The sequence below is a fragment of the Papaver somniferum genome, chromosome 6, assembly GCF_003573695.1.
Source record: "Papaver somniferum cultivar HN1 chromosome 6, ASM357369v1, whole genome shotgun sequence".
NCBI classification, from domain to species: domain Eukaryota; kingdom Viridiplantae; phylum Streptophyta; class Magnoliopsida; order Ranunculales; family Papaveraceae; genus Papaver; species Papaver somniferum.
In genome coordinates, this window is record NC_039363.1 from 32,560,405 (window position 1) to 32,584,498 (window position 24,094).

At 36.9% G+C, this 24,094-nt stretch overlaps 2 protein-coding genes across 4 annotated transcripts; one reads left to right on the top strand and one right to left on the bottom strand.

Moving 5' to 3' along the window:
* Positions 1-1,792: 1,792 nt before the first annotated feature.
* LOC113287267 (ribosome-binding ATPase YchF-like) lies at positions 1,793-9,338 on the top strand. Of its 3 annotated transcripts, XR_003329918.1 has the most exons (13): positions 1,793-2,158; positions 3,117-3,305; positions 3,443-3,496; positions 3,663-3,680; positions 5,498-5,608; positions 5,917-5,979; positions 6,122-6,376; positions 6,586-6,732; positions 6,820-6,847; positions 7,255-7,325; positions 8,375-8,434; positions 8,693-8,839; positions 8,952-9,338. XR_003329918.1 is itself a non-coding variant. In XM_026535959.1 (12 exons), exons 1-12 carry the CDS (start codon positions 1,940-1,942, stop codon positions 8,759-8,761), a joined length of 1,284 nt encoding a protein of 427 aa, XP_026391744.1. In that variant the 5' UTR covers positions 1,793-1,939; the 3' UTR covers positions 8,762-9,338. The 3 variants fall into 3 exon arrangements, 2 of the variants coding, with proteins under 2 accessions (XP_026391744.1, XP_026391745.1); XM_026535959.1 differs by having other exon boundaries at positions 8,693-9,338; XM_026535960.1 differs by lacking the exon at positions 3,663-3,680 and having other exon boundaries at positions 1,794-2,158; positions 8,693-9,338.
* A 10,653-nt stretch (positions 9,339-19,991) lies between these two features.
* Positions 19,992-22,610, bottom strand: LOC113290712. Its single transcript, XM_026540296.1, has 3 exons — positions 21,943-22,610; positions 20,762-21,679; positions 19,992-20,532 (listed from the first exon to the last, which is right to left on the bottom strand). Exons 1-3 carry the CDS (start codon positions 22,608-22,610, stop codon positions 19,992-19,994), a joined length of 2,127 nt encoding a protein of 708 aa, XP_026396081.1.
* Between the last annotated feature and the right edge of the window lie 1,484 nt (positions 22,611-24,094).

Sequence of the window (24,094 nt, forward strand, 5' to 3'; positions counted from 1 at the left end):
CAAAGCTTAATAAAATTGATTGTATTCATTGAATAATAAATCCCAGAACACACTATAAATATATAGAGAACATGACTTGAGTCCTAAGCAAATACTAAATAGGGAAACATATAATTATTGCTAAAATAACTAGATTCTCCTAATTGGTGTTGGTATCCTAACATCCGCAACCCATTGAGACACAATTTTTCCTCAAGTTGGATCATAAGGCTAAGTCTTATGGTGTTAGTTTTGCTTCTAGATTAGACAAAAAGCGTTGCGTATTCTTTTCTTCTACTTCTCTCTTCAGATATATCTCAAATGCTAACTAGTAGCTAGATAATTGCGTTGTTTCATTCAGCGCAACCAAAATTCTACTTTTCGCGAAATGGTTTAGCAAGATTGTTTTATTTTTTGATCCGACGGCTGAGATGGTTGCACTCTTCGATTCAACGCAACCATATTTTACTTTTTGCGGAATGGTTCAACGCATATAGATACTAGATTGGAATGACCATAAAACTTGAGTGAATATTCTATCAGATAAATTGGATGACCATGAGACTAAGCTTAAGACTAAGCTAAAACATCAATAAACATAGTTAAAATATGTAACCTGTTATAGGGGCGGCATGGTTTATTAGAGGGGCGACAGTGTGATAGTAATGTTCCTCTAGTTGGTTAGGGGATGTCATATAGGGGGTGTAAATTAACTAGATTACCCTCCCCATTTTTTAACCTAAATCAAAGCTAAATTGAAAATTTGTTTTCTTTTTTCTTCTCTTCTCCTCCTCCTCGCATCAACCGTAACCTCCATTAAAACTCAAAATTTCATCGTCTTCGATTAATCGACGATTCGAAAATTAATCAAGTGTAGTGTAATGACTTATATGAGGTATGTTTTGAAAACCCAATTACGATTTGGTTTATTTTGTTCGATTTAAGTTTAATTTCTATCAAAAATTAGGATTTTAGATGAAAATTGAAATTGAAATTTCTGGGTTTATGTGAGTTACGGTTGATTTTAACTCAATTACGAACCGTAACTGGATATTTTGATGTTGTTACAGTTGGTAATAGTTCAATTACCAACCGCATGTTCTTATATCTGAGAATTTTCTTCAGTTACGGTTGGTAACCATTTTAGTTTACGAACCGTAACTCAGTTACGGTTGGTATCGAGCATTTGATTACGAACCGTAACTCAGTTACCAACCATAACTGGTTTTACGATTGGGTTTTCTTCAAATTTAACCAGTTACGGTTGGTAGTTCATCTTTTACGAACCATAACTTCGATTTACGGTTGGTTTGAGCAAAATTCCAACCGTAATTAGTTCTTAAAATGTAAAAGAATTGAATTTTTTACGTACTTTAGATAACTCTGAGCTACAAAAAGTTAGTATGGACTAATTTGGAAGTTTACCCGGTCATTTTCAGGTCATGGTTCTTCATTTTGTTGGTTAATTTCTTCAATTGATTGAGATTGACCTTCTCCTCTAAACTTTTTATTTTTTTAACTATAAAAATCTGATTTTGGTTTTGATTTTGAGTTAATATAAGTGAAATTAATCGTTAACACTAAACTTGATTATCATCACTAAACTAGGTTATCAATTACAAGGGTTAATTTGTCATTTCCAGTATTTTTCTTATAAGGGACACCTTTAATGATAATGTAATGATCCTTTTTATCCTATTAGAATGCCGCCCCTTTAATAAACCATGCCGCCCCTATAATGAGTTACTAGAAATATATCTAGCCTAAAAATAGAATTGGTGACCGTCTGACCGAACATATTTTTATTTGAAACAGCGCTCCATCTTTTATCCTCCAATCTCCATCTTTTATTTGAAACAGCGTTATCAGGTCCTTTGGTTTCCAGAGAGCAGAGAACAGAGATAACATAAAACAGCGCTCCATCTTTTATCCTCCAATCTCTACTCTCTTTTCTGCTAAAATGGCTAAATTGGCTTCACACCATCTAATTCCAGCTCTAGGGTTTCCTCTGAGGAGATCATCCTTTTGTACCCAATGGAGAAATCCCAAAGGAGAAAGTATCAACAGTTTTTCTGTACTTATTAAGCGATTTTCTTCTTCACCTAAAGTCAGTATGAGCTTGAAAGCTGGTATTGTTGGACTTCCTAATGTCGGAAAATCCACTCTTTTTAACGCTGTTGTAAGTTTCTACTTCTTACTATCACTCTATCTCTTCTTATTCAAAAGGCTTGGAACTAGTGCAGCAGTGATTGTATTAACCTAGATTTAGAATCCGAGATAAGAATAGGACATGTTTCTTGATGGAGAAAGAAAAAACAATGCCATTTATATGTTCATCATCTTGAAGTTATTTTCTACAAAAGATGCATACGATGTATTTGACAAATTGAATCTGGTCCATGTTTTAGCTTATAAGCCGTTTAAGTATGTTTTTCATCTTAAGAGCAAGTCTTATTTTGGTGGAATCCTGGCTATTCCCAGCTTGGAAAAAGTAGGGAACGTCAAGTGGACACTTATTCTATTTTGTGATCAATGTGGTAACATAATCTAACACCCTTCGAACACCCTATAAGCAGTGCAGTAAAATGAGAGGGGAATTAGAATGGAAACCTGTTGTATAAGAAAAATATATCTTTCTATACGAGAGGTGGAATTTATCCATTTTTAATTTTGTTCGGAGAGGTAGTTAAGCTTCTTATTTCTTTTCTCTCTAAAATATTACAGCAGATTCAGAATTGGTGGAGAGTGTGGCGAAAGCAGGATGAAACTTACTGTCATTTTTTAACCGTTATAATGCTTTTTACTCCCTTGGAATTTTGGACCTTTTTGTTGCTCTACTGAGTTCCATATATTTGCAACCAAACAACTAAACAGGGTTTGGATGTTTGCAAATACATAAAACTAAGTATACAGTTTGAATGTTTAGGTTATGTGTCTCAAATCTTTTTGATATGTTCTCAGTTGTTCCAAGTATATCATGTTATGATTACATAATGCAGATAATTGCTTCTTTAACTTAATGCTATCTTAGCTTATTCCATTTGAATATTATAAGCTCGTCAGCTTGCAATCTGCATGTACTTTCTTTCTTCATAATGTGCATATCAGGTATGGATAATAGCTTCTGATACTCTCAGGTTGAGAATGGGAAAGCCCAAGCTGCCAATTTTCCTTTCTGTACAATAGAGCCGAATGTTGGGATTGTTGCAGTCCCAGATCCACGTCTCAATGTGCTTTCAGAACTTAACAAGTCTCAGCGTGCAGTCCCAACATCAATAGAATTTGTAGATATTGCTGGGCTTGTCAAAGGAGCCAGTCAAGGGGAGGTGATAATTTGTCATATGTCCTCAATGAGCTCTATATACATTTTGTTTTTTGATGCACTGAAATTTTACAGCTGTAGTTTCCTTGTCCATTTTATAATCTTATACATTGGACTAACCATAGTCTTTTTTATTCATAGGGTTTAGGAAATAAATTCTTGTCACATATTCGTCAGGTGGATGCCATACTTCAGGTTCGTGTTTCTCTTTTCTGTTGCTGTAATCCTCCAGGTGTCCCTTCTGGTTTTACTTCTCTTTGGTGTCAAGTTTCGATAATTTGCAGTTCATCACCTTCTGATGAATTTTTCTTGTCAATTTCCTTCCCGGTGATTGGTTATTGTAATGAGAACGAAGCTACAGTCAGCGAGATATGAAAAGGTAGTTGTTAAATATGCTTAAACATGTAGCACTGTTGATGCATTTTAATAATAAAAAGAAGTGACACTGTTGATGCATGATCAACTGCGTCCTAGTTTAGCTATATAATTTAGATAAAAAATAAGAGTATTAGTTAACACAGCCCTGAGTTTCCAACAGTTCTGCACCAGAGTTGTTATTTCCTAAAACTTATAAATTTGGGAAAAGTTTCTTTTTCTTTGATATACTAGTTTGGAAAGATCTCTAGTCAATAAATGGCGTGCTAGTTGGTACATTTGAAGAATGAAGTGAATTCTCTAGAAAAAGAATTCAGAGAGGAAATAGATTTGATTTCTACTAGTCAAGAATTCAGAGAGGGAATACGATGAAGGGAGATGCAACACCTTAGGTAAAGTAACTCTGTAAGGTAAAGCTGTAAACTTCGATTAGCTAGAGAGATGCAACGCCTAAGGGTATTAACCTTTAAGGTAAAGCTGTAGAGTCATATCATTTTTATTGGAATAACATTTATGTTGTTATTCAGCGATCTTTTAGTTATGAGAACTACAAAACTGATTGGCACTCTAAGGACGGATTCTGGAAATTGCATCCAGAGTTGAAATCATAAGCCGGAAACAGACTACCACAAACATCTGCGGGAAGAAGAAGATGAGGTAATTGAAGGGTCATCAAAACCAAATGGGAAGTTGGCATCTGCAGAGAAATAAGAGAGAGTTTCCCTTGCTCAGACCACTCTAATACCCAAATCTACCAAAAAAGAATTATTATTGGTATGACACTTTTGAGGAACCATAAGTCTTCTGATGGGACAGGGCTGATCCATTTTCAGGTGTGGAACCGACAAAACAATCCAATACCTAGGCTTACTACGTACAAGCACTCTGGGTTTAGAATACTATTTCTAAGGGAAAACCCGATTCACTGAAACTTAAGGGATGAGTTACTATCTCTTAAAATTAACAACATAGAAAGAGCTCTAGTCTACAAATCGTGTGTTAGTTGGTACACATAGAAGAGGGGAGATTTCTGCTAGAAAAAGAATTTAGAGAGGGAAAAGAAGGAAATAGATATCACTTTTTTTCCTTTTCTATATTCTGTTTTAAGAATTTTGCCAGGGATGTTTGGATCCAACATCTCTACACAGCCATTATTGAACTAGACTTAAAATCTCTTATAGTTCCTAAGCAAATCATGATTGGCTAGTGTTTTAGGTAGATCATCTTGAACATGGACAAGGTCAATCACCAAATGGCAGAACCACTTTGACTTATTCAGACTATTGTTTGCAGTCTGTCACCTTGCACCAGTTCTGTGTAGAATAAGTTCATAGTTTCATGAGAATGGTCAATGGTGTACATGATGTGTATGTTGTCTATGTTTTCACAATTGGTCTTTACGGCCGAGGCTTTTGGCTTCAGTGCTGGGAAAGACAGAACTGGCAAACCTTCAAGAAGTGGGGTATGGTTTGTCCTATATGGCAAGCAAAGATTTTCTTTTTCCTCCTAAATGTTAACTAAAGAAAATTCCTGACCTTGGATGTACAACCAGAACTGCAAAAGAAAAAAAATGAAAAAGGTACAGAAAAAACAGGATTCTTATGTATCACACTATTGTATTCACTTGAAGTAGCCCCAGCAAAAAACATTTCACATATTACCTGAGAAAGTAAATAAAGTACTTAGAGAGAGACAACTTGCAGTCAAATCGCAGTTAAAGACTCTTCTAAATCCTGCTAGAAACTGTGCAAAATGTAGCGTAATGCTTCCGTTTAAGAGCTTCACAGGTCTGCTTGTTGAAATAGATGTTTAATGTTTCAGGTTGTTCGCTGTTTTGAAGATAATGATGTAATTCATGTGAATGGAAAAGTCGACCCCAAGTCCGACATTGATGTAATCAACCTTGAGCTGGCTTTCTCAGATCTCGACCAGGTATGCAATTACTTGCATCATTAAATTTGGTTGTTAACGATCTGGTAACAAAAACAATTCTCCTAGTACGTAATGCATAAAAGAACATTGTATCCATGCATGGTAAGAGCACCGCGTATGAATTCTATCGAAGGGATTAGTCCTGCAGTTTCCTCTCAACTCTATTTTCGTAACATCATTCATCGTCTTTGAAGTTCTATATCCTGTTCATTTTTTAATACTCTAACTGTTTATGGATGCCTAAGCAAGGTAATAGAAGGATAAGTTGATCTAATTGGACCAAGTTGTATTTCTTACAAGAAACGCAGATTGACAAGAGAATCGATAAACTGAAGAAAGGAAAAGTGAAGGATTCACAATCAAAAGTGAAGGTAAGTGGTTTATTTATTATCTTAGCTAACACGACTTTCTTCATCCCAATGTTTAATATTGTTGGATGCATGCTCGGTGCTCCTTATACACTAAAATATTTAATCCTTCTGGTATGTTGCAATTTTGCTGAATATACATCAGGAAGAAGCAGAAAAGTCTGCTTTGGAAAGAATTCAACAAGAACTCTTGGATGGAAAACCAGCACGATCAGTAACACTGACAGATTATGAGAGAGAATCTATAGATCATCTTTGTTTACTCACAATGAAACCTGTTATATACGTTGCAAATGTAACAGAATCGGATCTTGCGGACCCTGAAAGTAATCCTTATGTCAAAGATGTGATGAACCTTGCGTCTCAGTTGCAGTCTGGAATAGTATCAGTATCAGCACAGGTATGCTGTTTGTAAGATGTTTCGGAAGTTATTTGATCTTTCTTCATTATGGAGGTTCTTCCAATGGCCGATTCTAAATATTTTCTAGTCAAACATCATTTATATAATTTTATGTTTTGCCATTATATTTTACTGCAGTAGGTTGTTCCTAGTAATCATATTGCTTATGATACTTAACATATCAAAGATACACATTTGTAACGTTTTAGGTCGAGTCCGAGCTTACTGAACTTCCATCTGAAGAAAGAACTGAATTTTTGAATTCTCTTGGTGTCAGCGAAAGTGGCCTTGGAAATCTTATCAGAGCAACATATAGTCTTTTGGGATTGCGTACTTACTTTACATCTGGGGAGAAGGTGCAGTTGCTTAAACCATGCCATATTCTTCTAAAGGCTAGTATTTCATTTTGACAGTCTATGTAATTGTTTCCTTTGGCATTGCAGGAAACAAAAGCATGGACCATACTTGCAGGTTAGCTCTTTCTTTACCTCATATTTTCTTGAGTGTATATTTCAAAACTCTGCATAGAGTTTTTCTTTAGCAGATAATTACTGCTTAAAAGTCATTCCAATACAGTTATGAACTGGGTAACTGAATGTTAAAGTTTTTTAAAACCTTTCTTGAGTGTATATTTCAAAACTCTGCATAGAGTTTTTCTTTAGCAGATAATTACTGCTTAAAAGTCATTCCAATACAGTTACGAACTGGGTAACTGAATGTTAAAGTTTTTTAGAACCGTTGATATTAAATAAGACGTTTCTTCGATCTATTATATAATATATGATGTTCATTTGTAAAACCTGCATTGCCTTTTAAAGGTCTCATGCAAATATTAAGGCTGTCAACCAATGCAACGCTTTATACTTTGTGATAATTAGGAATGACTGCACCACAAGCTGCGGGAGTTATACATTCGGACTTCGAGAAAGGCTTCATCAGAGCTGAGACAGTATGATTCAACAAATTTAGTTTATTAACATCTATGAAAAGTCTTTTAATCTTCATTTAAATTTTATCAGTTGTCTCATTTTCATTATAGATAAATAGTTTTCGTAATTGATCATGAGCTCATAATCAATAATCGTACAGGCCTGGTTATCTTTATGGAAAACATTTATAATACTAATGAGATAAAAGAAGTATGAAAACACATCACGAAGGTTTAAGCATTCTTGTAGCGTGTTAAAACAATTAGTGTCCTTGGCAAGACATTCAAAAAGCAACGTAAGGGTATGATTTGCTTTAAATCTCCATAAAAGTGATCATTACTTAAACCAGCAGTGTAACATAAATTTCCTGTCGGTAGCCTAAGTGTTTGTCATTTCGACTGAAAATTTGTACCTCACTACAGCATAATTATAGTGTCAGAAGATTCTAGTAAAACCAATTAGTAGAACTTGTATTCTCACACTTACGTTATATTAGGGGGAGGGTTGTGCGCAAGACGCACATGCGAAAAAACAATGTCCTTTATGCTGGGTGATTTTTTCAAAACCCCAATAAGATTAATGTTGCAGCTAATTTTGTGAAGCCATGTTACACCGGATTATTCTAGCTCGGTCGATTGTGCAATCTCAATGTGCATCAAATCGGATTGTCTGCCTTAAAGCAAAAACTATTTGTTGTTTCCTTTAATCCAAGTGATAAATAACAAACCATCCAATGGATGACAAGAATAGTACACATACCATTTTTTTCGGTGGTTCTTTGAGATATGACGGCTCAAATTTGAAATTAGAAAATCCAACGGCTGAATTTGTTAGATATTTGAGAATTGGTTAGTGTGTGAATGAGGGTGTTGCGGGTCTCAAAGGGTGGGAGCGTTTAGAATTATAGTAACAAAAATTTCTATGCAAATTTTTTGCATTTCGGGGAGTCTTTACATTTTAAAATGTTATGCATTTTAAGTTATTTAGGTACTCAGTTTTTGTTATGACACTGATGATGGTCTTGATGATATGGTCTAAACTATGGTGTCTATGGTATATACTGCTTCAGGTAGCCTATCATGATTTTGTTGCAGCTGGATCACTTGCTGCTGCAAGGGAGAAAGGATTGGTAAGTTGGTGATACATTTTTTTTAGATCATATTATGATACGTACTAGTGGCCGACTGCACAAAAATCACTCTACATCATATGACCGATGGGCAATGGCCATACCTTATATTGGACATTGGACATGAGTCTAGCTAACGATAGAAGACTGAATGCATATTAGAGTTTTCGATTCTAACTCACATCTAGCAGATATGTGTTTCCGTTGGATTTTTTTTCGTGGGGTGGAAATGAATTTGATTAACTTGTGTGTTTGCAGTTGAGATCTGAAGGTAAAGAGTATGTAGTTCAAGAAGGGGATGTCATGCTCTTCCGCTTTAACGTCTAACTCAAGGTCCGTTTGAACAAAGATGAGTAATTCTATTCACTTCCTGCTTTGCTGGGTGGTCATGTGCACATGGTTCAGGTAATATCTTATACATATTCAAGGCTACAGAAAATTTTGATGAATATAATGCAACCTGAAGAAGGGAATTGGTTAACTGAAATTTGGAATTACATATTCTTTTGATTTGTAGTGAAAGGAAACTTTACACATTGCCAGGAAAAGATAAGGAAATATAATTAAATTGAATGTTATGCTTCTTATGCTTTAGTGAACAAAATAGAGTGGGAAAGAGAAAGGTTTCAGTTCCTATTGAAATTGTAGTTAAGCTCAATCTGAGTTATGCAAAGCTCGAGTGGGTTCTCTCGACTCACGAGATATTATATCAAAAGTTCAACCATGTAAGTTTGTATGTCCAGCGACTGTATGGGTTTTGGATTAGACTTCGTGTCTAGTGATGTTAGGATCATAGAAGTAGAACTCAAGACACAAATAAGAGATTGGCGCATTTGGTTTTATCTACATATGAACTGTTGAGTTTGACAGTTTTTATGAGAAATTTAAACAAAGTTCATCAACATGTTACATTTTTCTTTTCTTACAGTAACCACTACCCCATAAGTAATATGCATGTCGTTTATAATTTTTCACGTACATTGGATAAAAGGAGCACTTTATTCTTTTCATGTACATTGGATAAAAAGAGCTCTTGCAAAATGGGAGTTCAGCTATCAATCAATATTTATTTTATGCACAGTAGTTTAGTATCCAAATATATATGTAGGTTTTGAAGAATACAGAGGTGGCAAATATCTGTCCGACTAGTTCTCAATATTTTTGCTCAGCATCTTCGTTAGACTCCTTGATACTAAAACCCTAGAAAATGGAAAGGTATCAGTTCTAGTCCAGAAAATAGTACACAGATCACCAAGTCCTAGGTCCCCTACATCGTATTATAGATTCTTCTATTTATAACATATTTTCTCTCTATCATGATTGACATGTGTCTTTGAGATATAACTAATTATAAAAATGACATCCCTTGTTTTTAAAGGCAGTTTGACCATTTGATCAAACCTCTTTGACTGGGTCTAAATCCTTTACAATGGCTTAAACGCTTTATGCGTTTTCAACGCATTAATGACTGGTCTCATGGATATAATTATTCTTATGCCCTTCTCATGATTTTGGATATCTGCATTAAGTCTCCTGATTGTTTGGTTAGGCGATCAGTCTATCCAGCAGTCACATGCTCCACAACCTTTTTTTTTAGAGCAAAAGGGCAAAATTTATTAAAAGCTACATTTCATCGAAACGATGAAATATAGAAGAGCAAAGAGAGAGCTAAGCTACCTGTTGGTAACTACGGCATCCCAATTACAAATTAGAGTGTTTAAGGAAAAACCATGAAAAAGACTGGTGTTAACAACCCAGCTATAAAGAGTACATTTAATTGATATAATCAGTTGATCCAAGTTCCTCTTAATCCCCTTGTAAAGTCTGCAATTCCTCTCCTTCCAAACAACCCACCAGACGGCGAATGGTAATAAACTCCACGACTGTTGCATGAATCTCCTAGCTTTATTTCTTCTTCCCCATTCACACACATTATTATTTACAGTGTCAGAGAAGACCCGTTGCATATTGAAACTACCAAGAAAATAATGCCACAGTTTTCTTGCTCCACAAGCCGCTTGATTTCACGTTTCCTTTTCTCTTGTGATAATCCCCGAGTTGCAGCGTACCAGAAGTCCCCAATCTTGACGGTTTCAACTCCCTTCTTTCCCCGATCATTGCAATCTTTAGCCAAGAGTCATTTACATGTGGAGTATTTATGCTTCGAACCTTCATGCTATATGCCGTGAATTAGTATTATTGCTAGTGCTTGTATCATAGCTTCCCTTCGTGTTGTCGTATGGATGTTGGTCGATCTAGATGGCCCCGTAGTTTTACCAAGGGGAAAAAACGGTTCAGTCCAAAATCTCCCTCAAAAGTGCGGATTAGTCCACCCCGATCCGACTAGGAACAGATTAGTCCAAAGTTAATTTGAAAATGTGTAAAGACGCTATTATCCTTCGCACGCGTCTCGTAAAGCGCACGTGCAACGAATTGGAACTGTTTTGTAACTGACACAGTTAATGTGGAAGAGACACGTTGGTTCGAAAAAGAAAACTGAAATTAAAAACTGAGGGAAAAAACGGAAATGTTAGTAATTCATTTAGCAGAAAAGAGAAGATAAAAAAACTCAGAGAAAAGAACACCAAGAGAGAACTTTAACCTAAAATCCAAAATCGAAAATCGAAACCTAAAGCTTCAAAATCAAACCTTAAATCTTCGCAGAATAGATGAATACAGTAGCAGTAACATAATGGTGACTGCTAAAAAACCAGTTGCAAAGCGAAAATCAACAAAAGAATCTTCTGATACACCAACAACAGTTGAAGAAGATACTTCAAAATTACAAGGACCGAAGACGAGATCAAAATCTACAACAATTTCAACATCAACTGTACAAGAAGATACTTCAAAATCACCACCACCTAAGAAGAAATCAAAATCTACTGTAGTTTCAAAAAAGGGTAATGCTACTTCAAACTCTTGTCCATCTATTGTGTTTTACCAGTGTACAGATCTGTACACCGGCATGCTATATCATGTTTATATGTTCTGATGTGTGTGTTTTCAGACAGTTGTCCATCTCTTGTTGTTGGTGTGTAGAGATGTGTACACCGCCATGCTGTTGCAGGCCTTCTTTTACAGTTATATCTATTTTCTTGCAATTGTCATGAGATTTGTTGTTGGTGTGTAGAGATGTGTACACCGCCATGCTGTTCCAGGCCTTCTTTTACAGTTCTATCTATTTTCTTGCAATTTTCATGAGATTTGTTGTCGGCGTGTAGAGATGTGTACACCGCCATGCTGTTGCAGGCCTTCTTTTACAGTTCTATCTATTTTCTTGCAATTTTCATGAGATTTGTTGTTGGTGTGTACACCGCCATGCTGTTGCAGGCCTTTTACAGTTCTATCTATTTTCTTGCAATTTTCATGAGATTTGTTGTTGGTGTGTAGAGATGTGTACACTGCCATGCTGTTGCAGGCCTTCTTTTACAGTTCTATCTATTTTCTTGCAATTTCCATGAGATTTGTTGTTGGTGTGTAGAGATATGTACACCGCCATGCTGTTGCAGGCCTTCTTTTACAGTTCTATCTATTTTTTTTGTGATTTCCATGAGATTTGTTGTTGGTGTGTAGAGATGCGTGCACTGCCATGCTGTTGCTGGCCTTCTTTTACAGTTCTATCTGTTTTTTTGTGATTTCCATGAGATTTGTTGTTGTGTGTCCAAATGTTGCTTTAGTTAGTTTTCTGTAGGAGTGTACACAGCTATACACCTGTATGATATGGTCATATTTATGCGTACAGTGATGTGATTTGTACTTGTATGAGTATAATGAATGTATTATTCTTCTTGGTTCATTTTCGTAGATACCAACAAACCATATAGGTCAAGTTTCCATGCCTTCAGTGACTTTGTGAATAGAAACCTTAAGGAAGACGAAAAAAACAGAGGAGAAAAAGTATGGTTCACCAATTATCAACTAGAGAAGCAAAAAGAAGGACCATTCTGGCTTGTTGTAGATATCATTGTCCACAAAAAAGCAGACCGGAAAGATGAGAAAGATACAAGTAAAAAGAGAGATGATATATGGACTAAGAACCCAAACTCAATTCTGAAAATTGTGAGACAGTACCGCCATGAAATTTGTGACTCAGGGGGACATTATTTCATGTTTGATACTACCAAGAAGAACAAGCAAGTGGTAGTAAAGAGTGAACCTGAGGATTTGTTTCTATTTTATGGGATTAAGATGGTGCCAATGGAAGTTGAAAAAAGGGAAGATGTAAAAATTGCAGCTGAAAAAAAAAAACGGTCCGCTGATAAACAGATTGACTCTTAAGAAACGAACTGAGCTTGGAAAAAAAGATGTGGAGGAGGAAATCGTACGTATCATGAAGCTAAAACCAAAGTCGAAAATGGAGATTGAAAGAAATGTTGAAGACTTAGTGGTGTTGTTTACTATGGACTTGTGTATCACGGTCTTTTTTACCCAGGCAAACGGAAGTATGATTAGCAAGAACTAGTTTGCACACTTTTTTGAGTCTTTGGATAGGATGAAGAGAACTTGCTGGCCAGTTCATATACATGAGTATCTCATGGAGAGCATTAAGAAACATCAGGATTCACCACTTAAAGTTAATGGTTGTGTGCTTTATCTGTTGGTGAGTTCACAGTTGTACACCTGATATATCCATTCACCATTTTAACTAATTCTGTTCATTGTGTTTGTTCTTTTCTCTTACATTTCCAACTATTCACCTATTTGTTAATGCAGCATTGGTTTGCTGAACACAACAAAATCATGAAGCCAAGCAATGAGGAAGGTGTGCCAAGGCTTCTTAGGTGGATCATCAGCGACGTCAGTAATACAATCGAGAAAGACCTGAACGATGCCATGAAAAAGGTATCTCAAAAAACTTTCTTAGAATAGTATATGTACATTGATATACACCTTTAATAAGGTGTACATGATTGTACATTGTTGATATATTGTAAGAAATTTGTCTTGTGTACAACAATGTACACTCTTACAACATGTGTAAAAAATTGTACACCTGTGATCAATGTTGATACTTTGGCATATTTTCATATGCAACCAGGATGGGTGAAGGATTATACTGATGAAGAGCGATTGCTTTTGGATGAGTACCGGAGGCAGAAACAAGAAAATAGCATAGATGCTGTGAAGGAAAAGCTGCGCATTTCAGATATGTGAAAAAAGGAGTTGGATGAGGAGATTACTGAAGTTCTGGATAGGCAAGAAAGGATTCTTAGTTTCATTGAAGAGAAAAGACTAAAAGTTAATGAAGTTGGTCTAATAAGCTTGACAGAATGAGAAGCTAATGATTTTCGTAATTACACTTTGGATGAAATCTTTAAATGTGCAAAGGAAATACGGCTTGAAACTGAGGAGGATGAGGAGATTGAGGAGGATGAGGAGATTGAGGAGGAGGAGGAGGATAAGGATGAGGATGATGGGGAGGAGCACAAGGAAGATGATGAGATTGAGGAGGAGGAGGATGAGGAGTAGGAGGATGACAAAGTTGAGGAGGAGCACAAGGAAGATGATGGTGATGACAATGACAAGGAGGAGCACAATGAAGATGGTGATATGCATGATCATAATGATGATGATAATGATGATGATGATGATGGTGATGATGATGACAAGGAGGGTAGTAAGGGTGGTGATATGCATGATCATGACAATGAAAAAGAGGGTAGCAAAGGTGGTGATGACGAGAATGAAAATGAATCTGAAAGGAATGAAGTTCCGTCTGAAACTCCTGAAAATCAAAGGTACAACATCACTTTTTTAAAATTTGCAAGTCATTTCTTTTTTTTATGTTTGTACATAGTCGTACACCAGTGTGTGAAAGATAATACCTTTTCTCAAAACTTGAATCTTTTTAGCACTCCTTCACCAAAGACCAATGAGGCAAATGAAGAAGAGGATGGCAAGGATGGAACAATCCAAGGAGTTAAGTCTGAAACTGGTAACAAGCCGAGGTATATGTGTAGCTAGCATTTCTTCTCATTTTCTATATATGTGTACCAATATGTACACCTTAGTGATTTCTTCTGTGTGTGTATCAAGATGTATACCTTAGTGATTTCTCATTTTCTAAAAAAATTGCATTTTTTTCAGCACTCTTCTGCCAAAGGAAGTTGAAATCCCTGAAGGTCAAGAAGAGCATATGAACCTTAATGACCAGGATACTGCTCAAACTGATGAAATTGACAAAGTAGCTGGGTGTGAAGCTGCTAACAAGCAAAGGTATAAAGAAAATGATCTCAGCTTATATATTTTCTTTTTTGTTGTTTTCAGTATGTGTGTACAAGGATGTACACCTTTATGACTTCTTCTGAATTTGTGTACGTACCTGTACATTGGTGTAAAACTCTGTACACCATTGAAAATTCTCATAAAAATTCCATCTTTCAGTACTTCTATGCCAAAGACAAGTGTAATCAATGAAGATAAACAAGACCAAGTGAACCTTGATGACCATAATGTGATGGATGGCACTCGAACAACTGAAATTGATGAAGCTACTATAATTGCAGCTGAAGCCATATGTTAGTTGGATCCTAAAGAAGTCCTTTTACTCACACAAGAAGAAGAATCACAGAATGAGACTTATACATCAATTGAGGACCTTCTAGATAACTTGTCTGAAACTGTATTCGTAAAGCTTGAAAAAGGTTGTTACAGAACGGCACCATCTGAAGTGAAGGAAAATATGGCAACCCTGATCCGCCACGATTGTCCAAGCTTTGCATTATTGAGCCAAGAAGATCCAAAAGAAGAGTCGTCGCAAAAATCATTATCCAATGAAGATGTACGAGAAAGGATCATTGAAGAAGCAGTGCAGTTCATTAAACAAAATCCTAGTGAATTTTTTAGCAGCCAAGAGGTAGAAGAAGAGAAGACGACTCCAGTGAGGACAAGAGCAGGGAGGATGAAGGAAGCAGAGATGTTGAAGACACAAGCCGCTGGCAAGTTGTCCAAGACACCACAAAATAGAAATGCAAAAAGAAAGCTAGATCCTGAATTCACTGCCGAGGGTAAAACCAAACGAGTTGTGATAAAAGCAGATCCAAAAGGCAAGGGGATCAAAGAGGGACAAGAACCAGGCTATCCTTCCCCAATAAAGAGAAAGGGATGTATATCGTCCTCACAATCCATTGCCAGATGTTCGTCTATCACCACTATACCATGCTATGCAACCAGGACAGACAAAAAAGGGTACAAAAATTCTTCGACTATGCAAGCATGGAGTAAGTTCACAAAACACCATGATTGAATCTTATAAAAAAATTATGTGCACAACTTTGTACACCATGTTAACATTTCCTTTATGTTTCCGCAGCTCTGTTTGGCAACTAACAAGACTGGATGATCCAACAGTCAAGGAAGATATTTTGATTGTTGGAAGAGTACTTCGTGAACTGATGTTCAACAAATATCTGGACCAAGAGGTACTCCAGTTCTACATCCATCGACGTAGAAGAGCACTTGTCAGAGATAGCATTCGTCATCCAGATGACAAAAAGTACCTGAGCTGTGAAATTATGAGTCCTACTGCATGTGTAAGTTTCTCAAAACAAATAAGAAATGTCATATATAGTTACTTTAATATTGTGTACATAGTTGTACACCTAATTGACATGGCGTGTTCTATGTGTTTTTAGATTTCTTTAGCTGTGTACATTGATATACACCAATATGCATATATGATTGCACATGGTCTGTTAAGTGTTGATTGTTAGATTTATTTAGCTATGTACATAGATGTACACCAATATGCATCTATGATTGACACATGGTCTGCTAATTCTTGATTGTTAGATTTATATAGGTGTGTACATAGGTGTACACCTGTATATCATACATGGATATACGGTCTGTTTTCAGGCCTACAATGTTTGATTTGTTAGTTTTCTGTAGTAGTGTACATGCTTGTTAGTTTTCTGATTAAGGTGAGCCTAATTAATTTTGTTTTCTAACAAATTATTAATTGCAGTACTATGTCAAGTATAATGTCACCAGCGAGGTGCAAAAGCTTGTGGTTGATTTCATACGGGACATGCCTGAGAATCTGGAAGTTCTTGTAATCCCTATCAATCACTCTACAGATCAAACGAGGATGGGATTGCACTGGTCGCTTTTGAATTTTGATTTCGAAGCTAAGGAATGGAAATGGTATAACTCGTTACACTCAGAAAATGAGCAGTCATATAAGACGATGCAAAGAAACTAGCAGATGTGGTACAAGTGGAACTCAATAAGAAGAGAGCATTGAAGGGTCACCCACCTATAGAAGAGCACGAATTAAACATCATGACATGCCCTTCACAAGGAATCAACCCGGACTGTCTAATATATACTTGTTACTTTATGAAACGAAGTATGAAGACAACAAAAGGTATGGAAAAAGGTCAGCAGAGGGCCGAAGACATTTGTCAGCAAATGAGATCAAAATTGGTGGCCAAGATGTTGACAAAAGTCGGATGGTATGAAAAGGTGTGGGATATAGCGAAGGACGAGGAGCATAATCAGTGGCGCAAGACTACAGGAAAGCAACCATTGAAGAGGAAGACGAGTTTTTAATCTTCATTCAAGATCACTTTCTGAATTTCTTCTAAACATTTTTAATCTTCAGACAAATTTAAGTTTTCAACTTTCTGTTTAATACTTCTCACTATTATAAAGACCTTGAATTAATGTTTTTTATTAGTTTCAATATTGATGTTTTGAAAATAGACTTGTGTCAGTACTAAAGTATGTATTACAAGTTAGGAAATATTAAGGTGTACATGATTGTGCACAGTTTCTAACAGAGTAGAAAATCTGACAGGCAATTGTACAGGAAGGTGTACATAATGGTACACATGTACTAACAGAAACATAAAATAGAAAAAGTAATAACCTAGTATCAGTCATTAAACAGCAAAAATAAAGTAATTACTGGCACTAGAGCTGAAAAGATAGAATATTACTAAACAAAATAAACTAGTAGCATCCATTGTACAGTGGCAGGCCCGGAGATATGTATAAAATTAAGCGCAATAAAAACGGGGGCCTACAGTAATACCGCAAGTGCACGGTCGTCGGTTGTAGCTCGTGCAAGTACGGGTCGATCCACAGAGATCGGGTGTGTTTTGGAGTGTTTAGCTATTTTGGGTTCTAGTTGCTATTGGGCTATGAAGCCTTTTGGCTTAGCTTGGGCTTTGAGTACTAATGGGTTTGTTCACAATAAAATGAACTGAGCTTGGGCTCAGTTGGTCTTTGAAATGTAAATGGGCTTTGGTTTTAAACTTAGGCTTGGGCTCAATTGTACAAACAATAGACAGTGGGCTTAGAACTGAGAACTAGGCCTTTGGGTTAAACAACTGGGCTTTGGTTAAGCCTGAATTGGATTGGGCTCAGCTTTTGAAATGAGCTGAGCTTTGGGCTCAGTTAGATGGGCCTTTGCTTGGCTGCAGGAAGCAGCAGCAACAACAGCAGCAGCAGCACAAGTGCTGCACAGCAGCAGCAGCAGCTTGGCAGAGGAAGAGAGCAATGCAGCAGTAGTGCTGCAGCAGACAACAGCAACAGCAGCAGCAGAAGGGCAGCTGCAAGGGAAGGAAAGCAGCAGCACTGCAAGTGTAAGGGAAGGCAATGCAGCACAAGTGCTGCACAGCAGCTGCAGGGCAGTGGAATAAGAGAAGCAAAGCAACAGAAGCAAAGGTGGCAGTAAAGCAAAGATAATGCAATAAAGAAGATGGCTAACAAAATAAACAAAAGGAAACACAAACAGGGCAACACATGGCAAAAGCAAAGAACAAAACAAGATGAACCAAGGCCTAAGGCCAAGGGCAAGGATGTGGTGAAGCTAACAGAGCAAGGCTAAGCTAAGGCAAGATTACAGGAGGTATACTAAAAGAATGGGAAGAGAATTAGCTTGCTCATTGTCACTAGTGAGCACTAATTTCTCCCAATGCTCAATCAACAGTGCAACCTAAGCATACACAAATAGAATGGCAAGATAATCAGCTTGCTATGAGCACTGATTTCTTCCATTGCACAATCAGTTCAATGCTTCAAAGGTATCTAGCCTAGCATTCCATCAAACTAACAGCAAATTAAACACATTAACATTACACAAACATCAACAAGAACATAACAAATTAACAGGATATGAAACCAAGCACATTAACAGTAACTTAAACAGGATATGAAAATACATGAAATTAAAACTAACACACATGAACAGAAATGAGTTTGAGCTGAAATTGAAAATTAACAGGACATGAAAGTCCTGGATGCCGGCTAATCCAAGCATAGTTTTTACATCATACTCACACCCATATATATACCCACAGACAATTAGGGTTCTACCCATTTTCACCCAAAAATTCCCAAACTGACAGAGCTAGGGTTTGTGATTACTCACCCAATTTGACACAACCACTCCATTGTGATGTCGACCCATGCTTCTATTTGTTCTCCTGTATCACCTCCATGCATCAATTGCTTCTCTAGCACACGTTAATCCATCAACCCATAACCTAGGGTTTAGGTTAGGTAATGAGTTGATGGGATAAAGGGCTAGAATGATGGGGGAAGGTGTTCAATCACGTGTAGGATGATGACGGAGGTGGTATGGTGGTGTTTGGTGGCGACAGGGAGAGGTGGCGATGATGGTGGCGACAGTTGCAGGGTGATGGTTCTGCAGAGGAGGGGTGATGGAGGAGATGGCTCGACTGTTTGGGAGAAGGGGGGTGTTTGGTTAGGTGGTAGGGTTCAGTTGCTAGGGTGTTAGGCGGATGCATCTAGTTTGATGTTCTGCGACGCTGAGTCACTGGATGCGAAGCTGGTAGGTAGATCGGACGGTGATGTGAAGTGAAGCTTGTAGCGACCGTCAGATTTTTTGATACAACGAAGTTAACAGCTCTAGATGGGGTTAGGTGTTGTAGTGTAAGGCGGAGATATCAAACGTTGATGAACAGCAAGGGAGAGACCGTTGGATTCAACTACCATCTAATCTGAAGGCTTGGAATTTCAGCGCTGTGGTGCTCGGCAGAGACTTCAGATTTTGATGCTCTATGAAGGAGCGACCATCGGATGCTTCTGAGAACTGATCTGATGGCTGAGAACGGAGGCGCTTTTGTGTGTAGAAAATGAGGTTGTGCGCACCATTCTTCGCGGCTTCCTTGCGTAATTTCTCCCGGCTTTTCACTACTTTTCTGCTCTTTTTGCTTCGCGACTCATCCGAACTTTATTTATTACCTAAAAATGCAAAATTAATTAATAAAAATATTTATTCTTGAAAACAATGAAAATACAGAATATGGGATAAAATGTAGAATTAATGCATAAAAGATGAGTTAAATGCCAACAAAAAGGGATAAATATATACAATAGTTGGCACTCATCATACAGCAAGGTGTACATAATGCTACACATGTAAAAAGACAGGTAAGAAAAGTGAAGTGCACAGGAAGGTGTACATAATGGTACACAGATCCTAACACTAATTATCCATGAATAGAAAAATTAAAAGACATTACCAAAAGTAAAAACCAAAAAACATAGAATCTTTCAAACAAATCAAACATAATAAAAAGCATTAAGGCATGGGGCAGGTAGCTCTGTTGTGGTGACCAAGAGTGAAGCACTTTGTGCACATCATATGCCTCTTTTGCTTCTCCCAAGCCTTCTTGAAACGCTGTTCTCTTCGTCTACCGGGTGGAGGCACATGAATAGGAACAATAATCCTATCACTAGGATCATAAGACTGGGACTTGTAATAATTGGGGATTGGCAAGATGATCTCTTGGTATGTTCTGTTGTACCATTCAGTGGTGAAGTATGGATCAACAAATGAATAGATGTCCTCCCTTGTAGATTGAATGGCAACACAAGCATGTGCGCAGGGAAAACCATTTACTTGCCACCTGTGACACGTACAAGTTCTCTCCAACAGATCTACAGAATGAGTGCGGGGAGACCTGACTTCATACAATCTTTCCATAGACTCAACAACAGTCCAAGTACGACCAATGTTGATGTTCTCGTTTAGTAAATCCTCGTATACGGGAGTGAGCCTAGTGTTAAAATTTTCAAGACCTTCTACCCTTCTCTTAGAATTCATCTGCATAACCTTCAAACTAAGATAATAAAAACACAAAACATAAAATCAAAACATGATATAGAATAAATACAGATAAAACATGTGTACAACAATATACACATTAAGGAAATCCATGTGTACAACAATGTACAAACAGTTGCAGAATTACAGATATAACATGTGTACAAGTATGTACACATCAATCAAATCCATGTGTGCGACAATAAAAAATAAATGAATGAAACAACACTAAACATAAAACTCACCGTATCGCATCGAGAAGAGCAAAAGCAAGCAGCTTTTTGAACTTAAGAATCCAGTTATTGAATGACTCGGCAATAAATGAAGAGTGAGCAGCATATCTGCATACAGGGAAAAATGCATTTGCCCATTTCTCCTTTGGAATGGTCCTGAGATAATTAGCAACATATCCACAACCGATTGCATGCATGCCCCGCAAAGCTTCTTCAAAGTTCGCTGTTTTGTAAGAGTAAGCAGCTTTGTAAAACAAATCAATAACGACATTGTAATTCGCATAACCTTTTCTAATAGGGAGATTGCACTTGATGTGGTAAAAGAAATAGCTGTGATATGAACCAGGAAATGCTCTTGGAATGCCCTGCATAAGTCCTTCGTGACGATCACTAAGGAAAACAATCGGACGATCATCGACCACTTGTTGAAGATTATCCAGAAACCAAAACCAATTGTCTTTGTTTTCAGATAAAACAATAGCAAAGGCATATGGGTAAAAACTATCATTTCCATTGACACATGTTGCAACCATCAAAGTACCCCTGAATCTACCAATGAGGAAAGTAGCGTCCAAGTAAATCATGGGCCTGAGATACCTATATCTATGCTTGCAAGCACCGAAACAGATGAAAATCCGCTTAAATCTTCCAGTTTCTTCAACAACTTCAAGTTTCACAAAGCTATCAGGATTAGTTTGCTCAATGGCTTTCACATACCAATTTAAATCGCTATGCGACTTCTCGTCGTCACCATATTGATCTTCAAATATAGCTTCTTTCCCTCTACAGGCATGGTGATACTTAATATTGGACCCATAAGTCTTCTTAAAGAGTGACATGATCTGTTTGGGTTTTAAAGTGGGATCACCTTGTATACTATCAGCGATCAAATGCTTAACTAACTTGGTTGTCAGCACAGGACTCTTCAACCTCAAACCAACACCACAACTACAAAAAAATAATCTGGAATAAGTAATGTGCACCACATTGTACACTTAATAAAATCTCAAAAACAACAACACACATGCAAAAAGAAAGCACAGACCAAGCAAGAATATGAAATTTACACCACAAGTGCCAACCAAAAAGCCTACAACAAGTAATGTGCACCACAATGTACACCTAAAACAAGTCTACATATTAAAACCTAAAAATCAATAACATGGATCAAAAAACAAGTGAACACCACTAACCTGTGAATAACGTTAGAATCTTTCAGCACAAACCGAGAAATGTCACCATTCACAGGCCCAAAGTGAATCCTCCAACCACAACCATCTTCTTCGCACTTCGCAGTAAAACGAGTCTTGTCGTTTTTAAGAATAAGAATCTTGTAACCAGTACACATATTGTACTGATCAACAACAATCCTTACAGATTTAACACCACCCACAAATTCTCTACCAATATTGTCAAAAACATAACGCCATTCATCGATAATGAGAGGCTTGGCCTTGTCCGCGTCATGATAGACCACCCTTACAAGCTTAGAACTTTCACTTGCACAAGAGTTTGAAGTACTAGCACCAGAACTACTGCTACAACCAGAATTAGAACGAGACAAATACCTTGAACTAGTGCTACAACCAGTATGCTTCAGAATCACATCAACATTCAAATAGAAATCTTCATTGTTCATCTGAATAACAAGAGCAACTAAACCTTGAAGTTGTATATCACCTTGTACAAAAACTACTTGATTAGTATCCATATAGCAAAAACGTATACTCAAAGGGGACAAAGACCTCCAATGCTTACAGGAAAAATGCTTCAATTCATCAACGGTGATAAAAGTATTAACACGAAATGCAGAAGAATGTTCACCATGATTCAAAACAGCATGAACAAACTTCTCAGACATATTTGATACACCTACATATAACAAAAGATATAATAATAGTTTCAGATTCGCATAACCTAAAACTTGAAGAGTGTACAGGAAAGTACACATTTAATCAAAGACAAAAATCAAATAACAGTAAACTTCAAATCAAAACTACTCCATCGATTAGTTAAAGATATAAGCTTCAGAATCTTACTAGAACGCATAATTGAATAAAACAAAAGCATATGATCTAATATCAGTTCGATTTCATATCATGCATCATAACACCAAACACCAAAAAACAGTAATCAAAATCATTTAACGAAAATCAAAAGCTAAAATACACCAAAAATCAAATCAATAACATACAAACAATAAGATGTAACATATTGAATTCATATCAACTGATAAAATCAAAAAAAAAACTAAATATCAGAAAAGAGATTCAACGATGAAGCAAAAACAAAACTAACCTGAATTTGAATTCCGTTAAATATCAGAAACGATGAAATCCAACCTAACCTCTATGAATCTGTCTGAAACTGTTAAATCGCTGAAACTGAAGTTGAATTCTGGATCAATCTATCTCTGAAATCAGACGTGAATTCAAATCTGAGATCAAAAATAATCCTGTAACTACACTTTACCAGTAACCTGAAGTTGAATCGCAACCAAATTTCTCTCTGAAACTGTTAAATCGCCTACGAATTTCTTCTCTGTCCGGCTCCCTGTTTTGAACTCATGTTTGAGATCTGAAATTTTCGATTTCAAATCCTCGTTTTATGTATGGAATCGTCTCAAGGGTAGTTACGGGATATTGGAAATACAGGAAAATCGGGATCGGTCACAATTTTGGACTAACTTGTCCATATTTGGATTAAATTGTTTGAGACGGGGAAATTTTGGACTAGAGAGTACTAGGCCTGAGATGAGAGGACTAAAGCGTCCCAAGCCCAGTAACTTTGGGACTAAACGTCAATTTCTACTTTATCAAATGATCATGTGGGCTAGATAGCACTTACTGTTTCTTATATGGTTGCAGTATCACGGTCGTGTCCGTTGCGCTTACGATTTTCTATAATAGACCACACATATAACAAGATGGTGGTTCTAAGGCTAAGTCCTATGGGCTAGATTGAAATGCTAGATTGGCCAAAAAGTGTTGCAAATCATGAAAAAAGTGTGGGAAAAAAGTTAACACTGCTTCTGGATACTTCTGTCTCCTAGCATTTGCTCGCAGTTCAACTAGCAGCGACATTGAAACGCTGAACTATTCAGCGCTCAAAAAGTGGTCCCAACGCTGAAAAATTCGGTGTTCTGCGAATATTCCATGGCATCAACGCTGAACAATTCAACGTTTACCTGGACGATGTTCCATTCAGCGTTAGCTGTCGACGCTGCACCGTTCAACGCTTGACCTTTTTTTTCACCAACGACTATTTTTTTCCAGAATTTTATTTTCTAAATGTTTGGAAATTTGTTCCAATGGTTGTTTATTTCAAAATTTGAGAATTTCTTCC

Coding starts and splice junctions, on each gene's coding strand:
- LOC113287267 (XM_026535959.1), top strand. CDS start 1,940: ATGGCTAAATTGGCTTCACACCATCTAATTCCAGCTCTAGGGTTTCCT. Junction 6,848..7,254: donor AGCATGGACCATACTTGCAG/GTTAGCTCTTTC, acceptor TGTGATAATTAG/GAATGACTGCACCACAAGCT. Junction 7,326..8,374: donor GCTTCATCAGAGCTGAGACA/GTATGATTCAAC, acceptor ATACTGCTTCAG/GTAGCCTATCATGATTTTGT.
- LOC113290712 (XM_026540296.1), bottom strand. CDS start 22,610: ATGTCTGAGAAGTTTGTTCATGCTGTTTTGAATCATGGTGAACATTCT. Junction 21,680..21,942: donor GATTCTAACGTTATTCACAG/GTTAGTGGTGTT, acceptor TGTTGGTTTGAG/GTTGAAGAGTCCTGTGCTGA. Junction 20,533..20,761: donor GCTCTTCTCGATGCGATACG/GTGAGTTTTATG, acceptor TTATTATCTTAG/TTTGAAGGTTATGCAGATGA.